The sequence below is a fragment of the Crassostrea angulata genome, chromosome 5, assembly GCF_025612915.1.
Source record: "Crassostrea angulata isolate pt1a10 chromosome 5, ASM2561291v2, whole genome shotgun sequence".
Taxonomy (NCBI): Eukaryota; Metazoa; Mollusca; class Bivalvia; order Ostreida; family Ostreidae; genus Magallana; species Magallana angulata.
Window position 1 is genome coordinate 6,935,648 of NC_069115.1, and position 12,450 is coordinate 6,948,097.

General features: G+C 34.8%; 2 protein-coding genes across 3 annotated transcripts in view; both read left to right on the forward strand.

Moving 5' to 3' along the window:
* The first annotated feature begins 1,862 nt into the window (after nt 1–1,862).
* LOC128184844 (uncharacterized) lies at nt 1,863–7,772 on the forward strand. 2 transcript variants are annotated; one of them, XM_052854466.1, is made up of 2 exons: nt 1,863–2,082; nt 6,423–7,772. In XM_052854466.1, the coding sequence occupies exons 1-2, from the start codon at nt 2,049–2,051 to the stop codon at nt 7,277–7,279; spliced, it is 891 nt and encodes a 296-aa protein (XP_052710426.1). In that variant the 5' UTR covers nt 1,863–2,048; the 3' UTR covers nt 7,280–7,772. The 2 variants fall into 2 exon arrangements, with proteins under 2 accessions (XP_052710426.1, XP_052710427.1); XM_052854467.1 differs by lacking the exon at nt 1,863–2,082 and adding an exon at nt 4,730–4,911.
* Nucleotides 7,773–8,300: 528 nt separating this feature from the next.
* The window catches only part of LOC128184841 (glycine receptor subunit alpha-2-like), a 35,382-nt gene continuing 31,232 nt past the window's right edge, over nt 8,301–12,450 (forward strand). The window contains exon 1 of the mRNA XM_052854461.1: nt 8,301–8,384. The gene's annotated coding sequence lies outside the window, so the exon portion shown is untranslated. The remainder of the gene's footprint in view (nt 8,385–12,450) is intronic.

Sequence of the window (12,450 nt, forward strand, 5' to 3'; positions counted from 1 at the left end):
GTCTATTTTTAGTAACAATATATGACCAAAGAATTCCAAAATGTCATTTTCTTTTAATACTTTCTCCAAGCTTTAAAATGATATATCACACTTGTGGAAAATATCTGATATAAAATTTGACTTGTGGATACTGGCAAGTAAATATCAAAATCGTTAAAAAAGCCAGAAAAACGTCAGATATTTCGGACTATAAAGGGGCATGGTCACGATTTTGGTCAAATTTTATTTTTATGTTTTTATTATTTACAGTGCTTTAGAAATGCATTTCTAATGATGAAATTAAATTTGAGAGTCATTAGTAGAGTTATAAGCAAGATACAGGGCTCACAATTCTTTGTCATGTAAACAATGCTCGTGCCCTGTTTTTGTGTACATAGGTTTCATATACCAGTAAAAAATATTTTTCCAGCGTACTTGTCTATCTTTTTATTTATTTTAAGCATAGATATACAGTTCCTAACGTTTTACACATTCGTTTTAGGTTTAAAACTGAAATTTTTACTTCAACGTTCAAAATGTAAACAAACGCTTTGTTTACATACATGTAGCGAAAAAATTCAAGCTCTGTAACTCGCTTATAACTCAACAAACGAGACTTAAATCTTCCAACTCGACCATGTATTTTAAATGGACAGGTAAAAATGCACATTTTTTCCTGGTATTTGACGCGAAAAGATGACAAAACATGTCATATGCCTCATTTTGTTACCAGAAGATGCTTGCATGAAAACCATTTACGAGCTCTTCAGATGAAAAAATAAATAAGATTGCAATTTGTAAAAAAAAAAAAAAAAAGCACAACAATTTTTAACTTTGAAATATGATAAAAATATATGATTTCAGAATGTGGAATTGAAATTAGAACCATTTTAACAAGGACTTGGACTATCAGAAGCATGTAACTATCAATTTTGCGTCAAAACAAGTAAAAATGACGCTGGTTGCATGCGAAATATACACCGATTGCGTAGTCCTCGCTCAAACGCCAGCGAAATCTTGTTGATTTCAAAGAGCCATGACTGAGTTGCCAGCAATGAAATAGATAGGTCTACGTCACATCGCCGATTGACACAACTACCCAAAAATCCTGGGTACGGGGGATTTGTCAGGCCTTGTAAGCTCTTGTCCTTTAAGCATTTCACTTGTTGCTAAATGTGCTTATATTAATAACTTCAGTTTGCTGGGAAAATTTGCTCTTATGATTATTCTGAATTTAAATTGCTTATGATAATTTTTAAAGTTTATTTCAATAATTGAATTTTATCCAAAGAATGATCTTTAGGACTACAATAATATAAATTTGGATTCAATTACGGCCTCTAATTAAATATCTCTTAATTTTCCACGAAGTTAAGACTATAAAAAGTTTATTAATTATGATGGTTTTGTCAATTTAGTAGTAAATTACAATTTCATAATGTAACGGACATGGAAATTGCAGCTCAGTTTGCTCTAAACAAATGAACACTAAAGTCATCGTATTTTGAGTTCTGTGTAACTACTCCGGATACAAGAATTGCCACGACATGAATCAACACAAAATTACAGTAGTAAAAGAAAGCCCGAATATCGAGAGGCACTCCACAAGCAGACGATTATATTTAAATTCAATCTTTGTGTCAACAAAAGTCATTTTATCTCAATTTACGTGTTTGAACAAAATATTAAAAGCAATATCGCCCAATTTAGTTTTTTAAAGCCCTTGAATCGATTTCGCCTTCAACGGAACTATAGAAGGCGCGAAGGTTTATCTTTTGATGAGTTTATTCGGCGTGATTTTGTTGGTTTTGTAATCTCCCAGCCAAGATTCAGTTCGATCGAAATGAATAGACACTTAAAAATCCGTATTGTCCCTTCTTGATAACAAATGCACCCTAGTGAATATACAGACACTTGCATTGAATTTCATAATGGCATTTCTTTCATTGAGAAAGAATTTTTCCCTTCACTACATAAGGTAAAGTGAAAAGAAATATTTATTTTGTGCAGTATGTTGAAGAAGAGCCTCGTGCCCCGTGTGCTCCCAAGGAACGAGATATAACACTACAATGGACCCAGACATATACAATGCACAGAATGCTGGTAAGTAGCAATAGTAGTGTTACAGTGTTGACCAAGAGTTCAGGGGACTTCTATATATTTGTTAAAACCAAACACTGAACCAGTAAATGAACTTCAAACATCGTCCGCGAGTATATATATACAGCAAACACTGAAAGTTAGATAACATATAGGAGTTTTAAACAGATGCAGTTTGCATGGCTTTTAATGCGCTGTGGCAACGCACTTTGAAAAAATTACGCACATTGAAATATTTTCAAAATGCGTTAAATCTGAGACCAAATCAGCGTACCATGCAAAAAAAAAATCAAACTGCGTTAAGAACGTACATCAAGACACTTAACGCACTTCGCAAAAATATGTATAAATCACAAATTCTTGATTTGAATTTCTAATTTGATGATAGTATGGTGATTTGTTGACAATAGTGAATCTTATTTACCGTCTTTCAGAACGGGGGGGGGGGGGGGGGGGTAACCAATGATACATGCCAATTACCAGTGCCCCACTTAATTGATTACAGGAAGAAGGTCTCCTTCGCCTCATCTTTCCATCCAAAACATGGTATTTAGCAACTTGGGGTAAATGTATAAGAAAGGAAAACGAAATACGCTTTGTTGTAGATTAAGTACAGTGATATTGTAGTATATAAAACGAGCAGGCCAAACAATAATTTTTCAAATGGTATGTTAAATAATCTGTAAGTGTTTCAACATAAACCCTATTTTCAAATTTCTGATCAAATAAATCACAACAATATTTAAAAATTTTACACTGAAAAACGTTAAGGTAATTATAAATTTAAGAAATGGAGTGTGTTGGTTTTTTTTCTCGCAGTGATGTTCTATAAGATCATATTATTTTTTGATAAACAAAACTAACGTATCTTTTTTTGCACACCAAAGAAATGTTTGTTTATAAGCACATGCTATTAAAGCCAGTTGTTTATTATGTTATGCATTGATATCAGAAATCAATATATATCAATCGGTTGTGTTTCTTGCATAGCCCAATGTACCAGACAAAAAGAAAATTTGCGGCGTACACACACCCACACACACAAAAAGAAAAGGCAGTTGCTAAGCGATGCAGTTTATTTCATATTTGGATATTTCAAATCTCCCGAGTTGTTCTTTTTGAGTAAATTGTCAAACTACGTAAGCTAATGAGTAAAGAAAAAGACAATCGAGAAACTGTTTATTAAGTTAGCTAAGAATGTATTGGGTTCTTTTCTAAATATATCTCATTGAGCTAAATAATGTTAACACAATCATTTGTTGCTTATAAAAGTACCAAGTATTTCGTCCAACTAATGCACTTTGAAATGTTTTTCAAAGTCCAAACTGTTTCAAAGTGCGTTCGAACAATGCGCCCATCATACCATTTTACATTTTACGTTCAACATAATTTTACAAAAAAAGCTACTTTCAGAATCTTTATTACACTAAACGTTTTAACATTGAAAGAATCTATATATATATAACGTTTTCCAAAAAAAATTAGAATATTTAAAAATAATATTTTGATTTTCTCTTAAATTCTAAATTTCAACGTAGAATTTTCAAATTGACTTTCGCGATTTAAACACATCTAACGAAATGCAAAAATCGTCTTTAAAATTTTCATTGATTCATGAAAATATAGTTTAAAAACCCCATGCGATTGTGAAAGAATATGGAAGGGGGATACACTGAAGCCGTGACAGCGTATTACTGTACCGACAGTGTAAGATACTATGAACACGATCTGTGTCATTGACACCTCAATACCTTCAAATCTGTCATACTTAAACTATGAAAGCAGTAATTCCTTCAAGTGTGTAATAATTGTGTTATGGACGCCTGAATACCGTTATTAAGTATATTATACTTATATTATGGACGCCTCATTACCTTCGGGTGTATTATATTATGGAAACCTTAATACCGTCAAGTACTATATTTGTGTTATTGACGCCTAAAAATCCCAGATTACTATGACTAAAAAATGACGTCACTTCCTGTTGTAACAGTGCCGTGATATCTCGCCAGAAATCCCTTTACCGGAGGCGTGTTCAGCAGAGCAAGTGCTCTTGAGCGTTCGCAAAAATGTTGCGTATATAGGGAATTTGGGCGAGCGCTTGTGAGCAACTGTTATGTTGATCACGCCTTTGTAACACAATTTTTGGCAAGCGCTTGCAAGTGACTGCTCTGCTGAACCAGCCTCTTTGACTGTGTATGACGTCACTTCCTGTTGTTTCAGAGCCGCGGTGCCTGTTCTTTGACTGTGTATGACGTCACAAACTGTTGTTTCAGTGCCGTGGTCCCTGTTCTGTGACTGTGTATAACGTCACTTCCTGTTGTTTCATAGCCGTGGTGCCTGTTTTTTGACTGTGTATAACGTCACTTCCTGTTGTTTCATAGCCGTGGTGCCTGTTTTTTTGACTGTGTATGACGTCACTTCCTGTTGTTTCAGTGCCGTGATCCCTGTTCTTTGACTGTGTATTTAGTCTGTAGACTGACACGGTATGCACACAGTACCACGCGAAGTCTCCCTCAATGCCCCACGTTTACATTAACCAGTCTGAATTCATATCTAATCTACTGCAAACAGTTCATGTTAAACAAGCCGGCGATATGATTTGACATCCGATACTGTTTCCTGATAGAAACCATAGAAAATATCTTTGACAGATACTTTATAAATTAAAAACCTTTCTGGTCTGCTTTCAGAAAATTTTTCAGAGTTTATAAATATTCGACAGTTGAATGTACCAGTAAACGCTGTAGCAGTATATTCATAAATTAACATGCCTGATTTAAAAAGTAAATTCGTTTATCGTAGAAAAAGGATACTCACGTGACTTTTGTGGTAAGTACAATATTTTATAATCAAACATTAATATTTCTTCATTTAATAAAGAAAAAAGTTCCTTTATAGAGAAACATGGTCCCCTTGTCATAAGGTAGACAAAATCAATTGATCTCTTTTAACAAGGAAAATCGACAGGTGCCATCCAAAAAATAACAATGGATTGAAAATTTATTAGAAATTCCCATTTGTTATGGTCATGTTTTCATATACCTCCACACTGGGATTGTACAAGGCCAACTTTTATCATTCTTCTCGAAGAATGGTATGGTAAAATTAACAACAAAATACTTTAAAATACAGTAAAATCAATTTAGACTTGTAAGAACTGAAATATTGATCCAAATTTGTACGATTCACAAACATATCTCTTATATTTTTTCTGTACCTTCTCCTCGATAAATATATGTAAATCTGTCAAATTACAAGTTCCGGGGCTACAAGATTAAAAGACTCTCTATACTCTGATTACATAGTTCCATTCTTAAACATTGATTATTGGGAGTTGATTTTAATCAACTCTCCTATGCAGTTACTCTGACAAACCGAAAATGAAACAGTGTTTGGACCAAAGCACAAATCATCGCCGCTGACAAAAATTAGTTCTTGAGAATAATTAATAAGTTAGAAATAATGTATGTTAAAGCATTGTTTTTCAAGGAAACATATTTATAAATACTTTGAAAATAGTCAGATTTAAAATGGTACGAACAATTTAAATATTTTTGTGGTTGTATGTATTCTTACTCCAGAGTTCAATATAGTCTCGTTCAACTCGACGCTCGGCTGTCTCCGTAAATCTCCGACAAGCAGAGAGTCTCTCTTGCTTGTCGGAGATTAACGGCGACAGCCGAGCGTTTGGTTGAACGAGACGAGAGTTCAATATTGCTTGGATCCATAAATTCTGCAGAAATATTTCTATCACTGATACATAGTTTGATTGAATTTATTCTATCTTTAAATATTACTTACATGAAACATGATTCATAGGGGTTTTATCAACATTCTTGTGTCGAAAAAGTCCCAAAAATTCATATTATAAAAATGTGCGTAATTCAAATACAGATTAGAAACTACCTGTACTTGTCTTGCAAAATAACATATCATTGATTTTAAAATATATAAACATCGATAAAATCAACTCCCGTCAGTTCTTCGGTACTTTGATTTTTTTGTTATAAACATCGATAAAATCAACTCCCGTCAGTTCTTCGGTACTTTGATTTTTTTGTTTTGTTATAACTCTCAGTGTTATAATTATTCTTTAATTCCTTTCATGCAAATGCTTGAAATTTGAAAACTGCCAACCTAGCTTGTCATTTTTTCTAATATTTTTTCGGGTACCGTCAAGCTTAATTTGAAGCAAACTACAACGAATCAACAATTTTATAGCTACTTTATTTTCTCCAAAGTCGATTTTTTTCCAAGTGTGAACATCTATAATGTTTACTTTTAAATTCAAATTAATTATAAATCATTCACACAGAAATAATTTTAGACTTCTTTTGTAGACCCGGTCGAGGCACCTTCGTTCGACCCTGACATGCAGAGACGGTCAGACAGACGGGCAGTACGCCCACTGGGCTTGGTCGCCCGGGAGAGTCGGTTAGAACGACACATGGAGAAAGCGCTCTTTCGAAACCAGGTCAAGCTGTTAAGTGATCTTATTCAGGCCAGAAAGACACAAGGCGTTTCTTTTCACGACTTGTCGCCGAGACTCGTATCTAGTCGCCTTTCACAGCATTCAGTCACGATCGCTGAAAAGTACAAATATGTAAACAATGCTTTTCATGCTCGTTACTTCAATACCGTCTCTCAGAGTGTACTCAATATAGCGGACAGACGGATGGAGGGATACAACCTTCGAGTTGTCCCTCCTGCATGTCACCGCCAGGCGGAAGCCAGAAACAGGATGAAGTCGGCCCAGTGTGATGTTTTTGGTCCCAAGTTTTGCTCAGACTGCACTCGCATCAAGAAAAGGGTAAAAAGCGCCCAGGATCAGAGGATGTATTTTCCGAACATTTCAATTCAATCTAAAGCTATTGTGGCACCGGAAAGAGTGGAGCGGATTCTGCGGAGTCGGGAGAGGGACTATTTCGTGAGTCCGCGCGGCGGTGATACGACTGTCTACGATCTGAGCAGTATATGTAAGGGTCCCGATGGAAGCGGGCCACACGTTTTTCCGGAAAGTGAAATTCTGAACAGAGTGAGAAGTGCCAAAAAATTGGAAGCTCAAAGGGAGGCGGAAATAGCCGAAAAAGACACTGCACCTATAGCGCCACCTAGTAGCAGGAGAAACTCGGTGACTCAGTTACCCCCCTTTCCACAGAACAATGACATGCGCGTCACTGTATCGTTTGCCGTGTGATACGCAATTACCCATCATGACGAAGTTACTTAATTGTTGTTAAAAACTTCTCAAAGGATTATGAGTGATGTATACTTCACGGACATCTTCTCTCATTCATGTTTTCGTTCACAGATGAGATTTTTTTTTATACAATATACAATGTATACATGTAAAAACCAAGATATAAAAGTATTAAAAACATGTTTTTTCTAAATATATTTTTTATAAACCTGAAAACGTATACACAATGCATAAACTTTTTAATTTTAGTACATATGCACATTTAGTAGTTTTAAGTATGCTTATCTGTGTATCTGTGCGCGGAAGTCTTAAATTTTATTACACGCCTTCACGGGAGCCGACCGTTTTGGTAAACTTTACTTCAGAATCATTAGATTATGTTGTTTACAAAATCATTAAATAAAGCTTGATTGTTTGAATATTCTCAATAAAAATGGGTTGTCAATTTTAAAGAATTTTTATCTAAATGTCATATTAAAACAAACGTTTCAAAGTTAGAATGTTTTTTTTTTCTCAATCATTGAAGTTATGTGTTACACAATCTACATCTTTGTTCATCATTTGAATTTAATTACCCAAAGATCGATTCCTTTAACAGTTTCGAATATTGATTCAGAAAATTGTTCATAATTTGTTTTGAATGTAGTGAAGAGGGAAAAATCAGAGCATCAATAAATCAAAATTGATTTACCGGTACAAGCATGGATATAAAGTAATACATCGATATATATAATTATATTAAATCAGTGACCATTGGTTGAGGCTAAAACTATTGTTATGTCAAAGATGCTTGTTGGTGTTTTTTTTTTTAAATGATGGGTTTGAACCTTGCCTGGTATATGTAGTGTTAAACTTTTAAAAAAGCTTAACTTAGTTTGGGTCCGACGTAGAATTGAAAGGTTAAAATGTATAATGCAAAAAACCCCAACCCCAACAATAATTGCGTCACGCCCTGTCCGCCTTCGAAATGTAACAGAGATCATCACATGGTGTCGTGACGTCATGGAGACCATTTGCCGAGCAACTGATTGAACTTACAAAAGATATAATATATATATAATGCATCAAAGACGAACGAGTTCCGATCATCAGCGATTTAACAGTAAGTCCATATATTTAGTATTCTCGATTCCCTCGTCTTTTGAACCCTTTGAAAAGTATAGAGTAACACACATTTTGTGAACATTGGTGGAACGCCTTTAGGTCCTTCACTGTTCACAAAATACTGTTAACCAACGAAGGAAAATCCGTTTTAATCAAATTAATTACCCGTTACGCTTGTAATAGGTCAATCAATAGGAAATCGGTCAGCTTAACAAGCGAGTCATCCATAAGGTGTGATCCCTGTTCACCATCAAGTTACCATAACGTTACTCGTGCGTATCAAACAACTGAAGAACTTGCACTATACTATGTTAAATAAACAAATTTTGATAAAATACTTTGTGTCTTTCAAAAAAAAAGGAGTCATTCCATTTTCAGGAGGGAATGAAATTGAGACCAATCTTTTTTATCCATGATGAAACTGTTTTGTAAAAGGTCAATCAAAGATCAACAAAAAGTGGTAATGATAAAGTGTTTATAAAATACATTGACTTTTATTAAAGAAAGATGTGATACCCAGGAGACTCAGTACACAAAGTACAGCCAAGTAAAATGACAAATAATGACTGAAAGTTATTGACATGCCTTTTGTCGTTCAAACACATTTTCTATTTGTAATCTTGGAGTTGTTAATATAATCAATAAAGATAATTGTCGCATTGCTGAATCGAACCAAGCTCCCTGCATACAGGACTAGTGTTTCTACCATCATATACTACACAGACAACTGTAATCGACCATTGTAGGCCAGTGTATAAAATCTATACTAGTTATGTTAAGTAACAGCTGTAAACGACCATTGTGGACCAGTGTATTAAATCTAGACAAGTTACGTAAGTTACAGCTGTAAACGACCAATGTGGACCAATGTATTACATCTAGACAAGTTACGTAAGTTACATCTTCGCTAGCCAAGGGTTTTCGGTCCACTTTGCTCCCCATAAACCCTTGGCGGATTTCATTGCGAAAACTCGGTGACGAGCTCCGTTTTATGATTGGCTGCAGCTGCGAGTAGCTGATCCAATCGCAGTGCTTGTAAATATAAACTTTAAAAGAAAACACATGTGTGATCTTTGGTAAATATTAAATTGAGACACAAGTTCTCGAGAACAGCTAGTGCCTCGCCAACGATGGTCTAACCAGATCGCTTTGAAAACCTATATATTTTACTGGGATTGAACATAGTTCTACAAACTTGTCAAGGCTCGCGTTATAGCATGGGAAGTAAACATGGCGAATGTAGACGTTGCCCATCCCGTTAGTATATACGTTCCTGCTTATGGTTATTGCTTTTAAAGGTTCAGTGAGATTTATTTTATTTAATTTCTTTGGTTCACAATATTTCCGACAACGATACCTGGTTTTATGACATGAAAGCTTTCATATAAATCGGCGACTTTTTCACTCCTGGTACAGGTCCATACAAAACACTATGAATAAAACATTCCGTGCTTTCCCTAGTTTATAACTTAATTCGTATTTAATAGCATCGTTAATTATGTTCTAATATTCGGTAGTCAACATGTTTTCAAGTTGTATTAATGCCGTAGTGTGTATATAACCCGTTGTTTAATTCGATTAAAATGTAAATATGCAAGGGGCGCAACTCAAGTTGCTCGCTAGATAGCGCCACCACATCACCGAGTTTTCGCAATGAAATCCGCCAAGGGTTTATGGGGAGCAAAGTGGACCGAAAACCCTTGGCTAGCGAAGATGCGTAAGTTACAGCTGTAAACGACCAATGTGGACCAGTGTATTACATCTAGACAAGTTACGTAAGTTACAGCTGTAAACGACCATTATGGCCCAGTGTATAACATCTAGACAAGTTATGGTGGTGAAGGAAATATCATTCTACCCTGTCTCGATCGTTGCAGTAAAATCAATAGGTAGATAAAGGATTCGATTTTAACTTATTCCCTCGTTAATTTTATCTCAAATCATTTCGTCTATTTAATTACATACATACAGGACATTGTTGAATCGTCGGCATGATTTTTTTTTTTACGTAGAACCTGTCTTGAGTAACAGAGAGTGAATGGTTCTTGTCCTCAAACAAAGCGTGCTTACACTAGGGCATAGTGACGGTTGATTGCTTTTACATGTAGTGAAGTAGTAAAATATATACTTTTTCCATCGATATCTTCAATTCAAAGAGCAAATGTGCATTTAAGGAAAAGGGTTAAGTATAGTTTGGTATATAAAATGCACAATTCTGCATAAAAAATAAATCGATGTTAATAAATGCCGTTAATTTAAAAAAGAAAACTATGCCCACAGATGGAATCGAATCAGGGCACAAAAACATCATGTGTGACACAGTCAGCGCTTTAACCTAAGCTATCAAGGCCTAAGTCTTTTACATATAGATTTTGTAAAAAAAAAAAGACAAGTATGATAGAAATCAGTTTCCGAAATTTTTGTCGTTCTTTTTGGCAAAATTCGACCCCAGGGCCGGGGTGTCCCTCACAATATTCTATCTTGGTCTATTCCTTTGAACAAAATCTATCGAAATATCTAAGATTCGTTAGGGGCAGGCCGGTTCTGAAGGAGGTCCTCTAGGCAAAAAAAAATACAACAAGCAGAAATATACCATTTTACTGAGAAAATGCTGTTTTGGCCAACCTTTGAAGATTAATTATAAAATTGAAAGAGCAATATGATAGATTTAAAATGCAAATTCGAAAAATCTAGAACTATGTACGATTGAAAATAACCGAAATTTTTTTTTTCAAAAAGTGATTTTTTTTTCGGGAAATCCTTCTCCCCTATAAGTCAATTCAATTGTTTTTCGTAATAGATCCTTTGTTGACCATCCAGCTCAGTATGTTTGAAACACGCATGCATTTAGCTACTCGACGAATGCCAACATGCCGTTAAACGCAGAAAACACGCATGCAGTACAAACATAATAGTATGGACAAGCCAACAAAATTCATTCTAAATAGATGAGACTTGCGTTTATTGCTGAAAAAGATTACCCATAGGAGCTCTAAAACACACTCAAAAGGCCGAGTTGCGATTTCATCTGCACTGCGCAAAGTTTGAATTGCATGGTCAGCTTTGAAGTCTGTTTTTGAATTCAAATCAGCTTTTCTACGTTTATAAATAAATGAGTATCTGCCCCGGCTGTTCGGTGACGTTAATGAGCTTCTTTGGGAAAAATACTCGATTACATGTATACAGATAACCAAAGCTAAAGGCAGTTTTCAAGGCATTTATTAAATCTATCAGATATAATATGGTGTCATGTACGTGTGCAGCTATTTTATAGGTAAAGACAACATACATTAATAATTATTGTGACACAAACGCCCCTTGCTCAGACTATAATGATTGAAGTAGTACATGTACTTTCTTTTCGACAATTATTTTTAATCAGTCACAAATTGGATTTGAATATATACAGAGTGACTGCTTTTTTTGAAAACAGAAAGAAAAACTGAGTTCAAGTGTGAAATGCTATGACCAAGATCTGTAATAATAATATGTATCCCTTCCATTCTCAAGGATATTTTGTTGTTGTGAGGATCTGTAAGAATATCTAATGTGTCCGCTCTATTCTCCGTAGCATGTCATGCGCTATATCTATATTTCAAGCATCTTTCATTTATTATTAATATCATGACCAGAGTTTTTTTTTCAGTTAAGTGATTTTAAATACAATAGTTTCACAGTCACTGGGATGAAGGAATAAAGTCTATCAAATATTTAGGAGCATCCGCTTGAAATCAAATAGAAAGAGTATCAAATATTTAAGCGCATCCGCTTAAAAAGTAAAAAGTTCAATCATGGGGCGAGAAAATGTGAAATAGCAATAAATAAGGACTTTTAGTGGTCTATTTTGACAAAGTGCATGAATGTTATAATTTATTAAGACAAAAATTATTTTACTGTAGACCAATTCTTATTCGCGAATTATCCGAGATAAACTGGTATGCAGGGACTAATTTTCGCGTTAAATACTTATCTTCACACCTGTTGTTCATTAACTCATACTATATAGGTCAAACTTAAGACTCGTTGCGGCAACCCCCCCCCCCCCAAAAAAAAAAAACAAAACA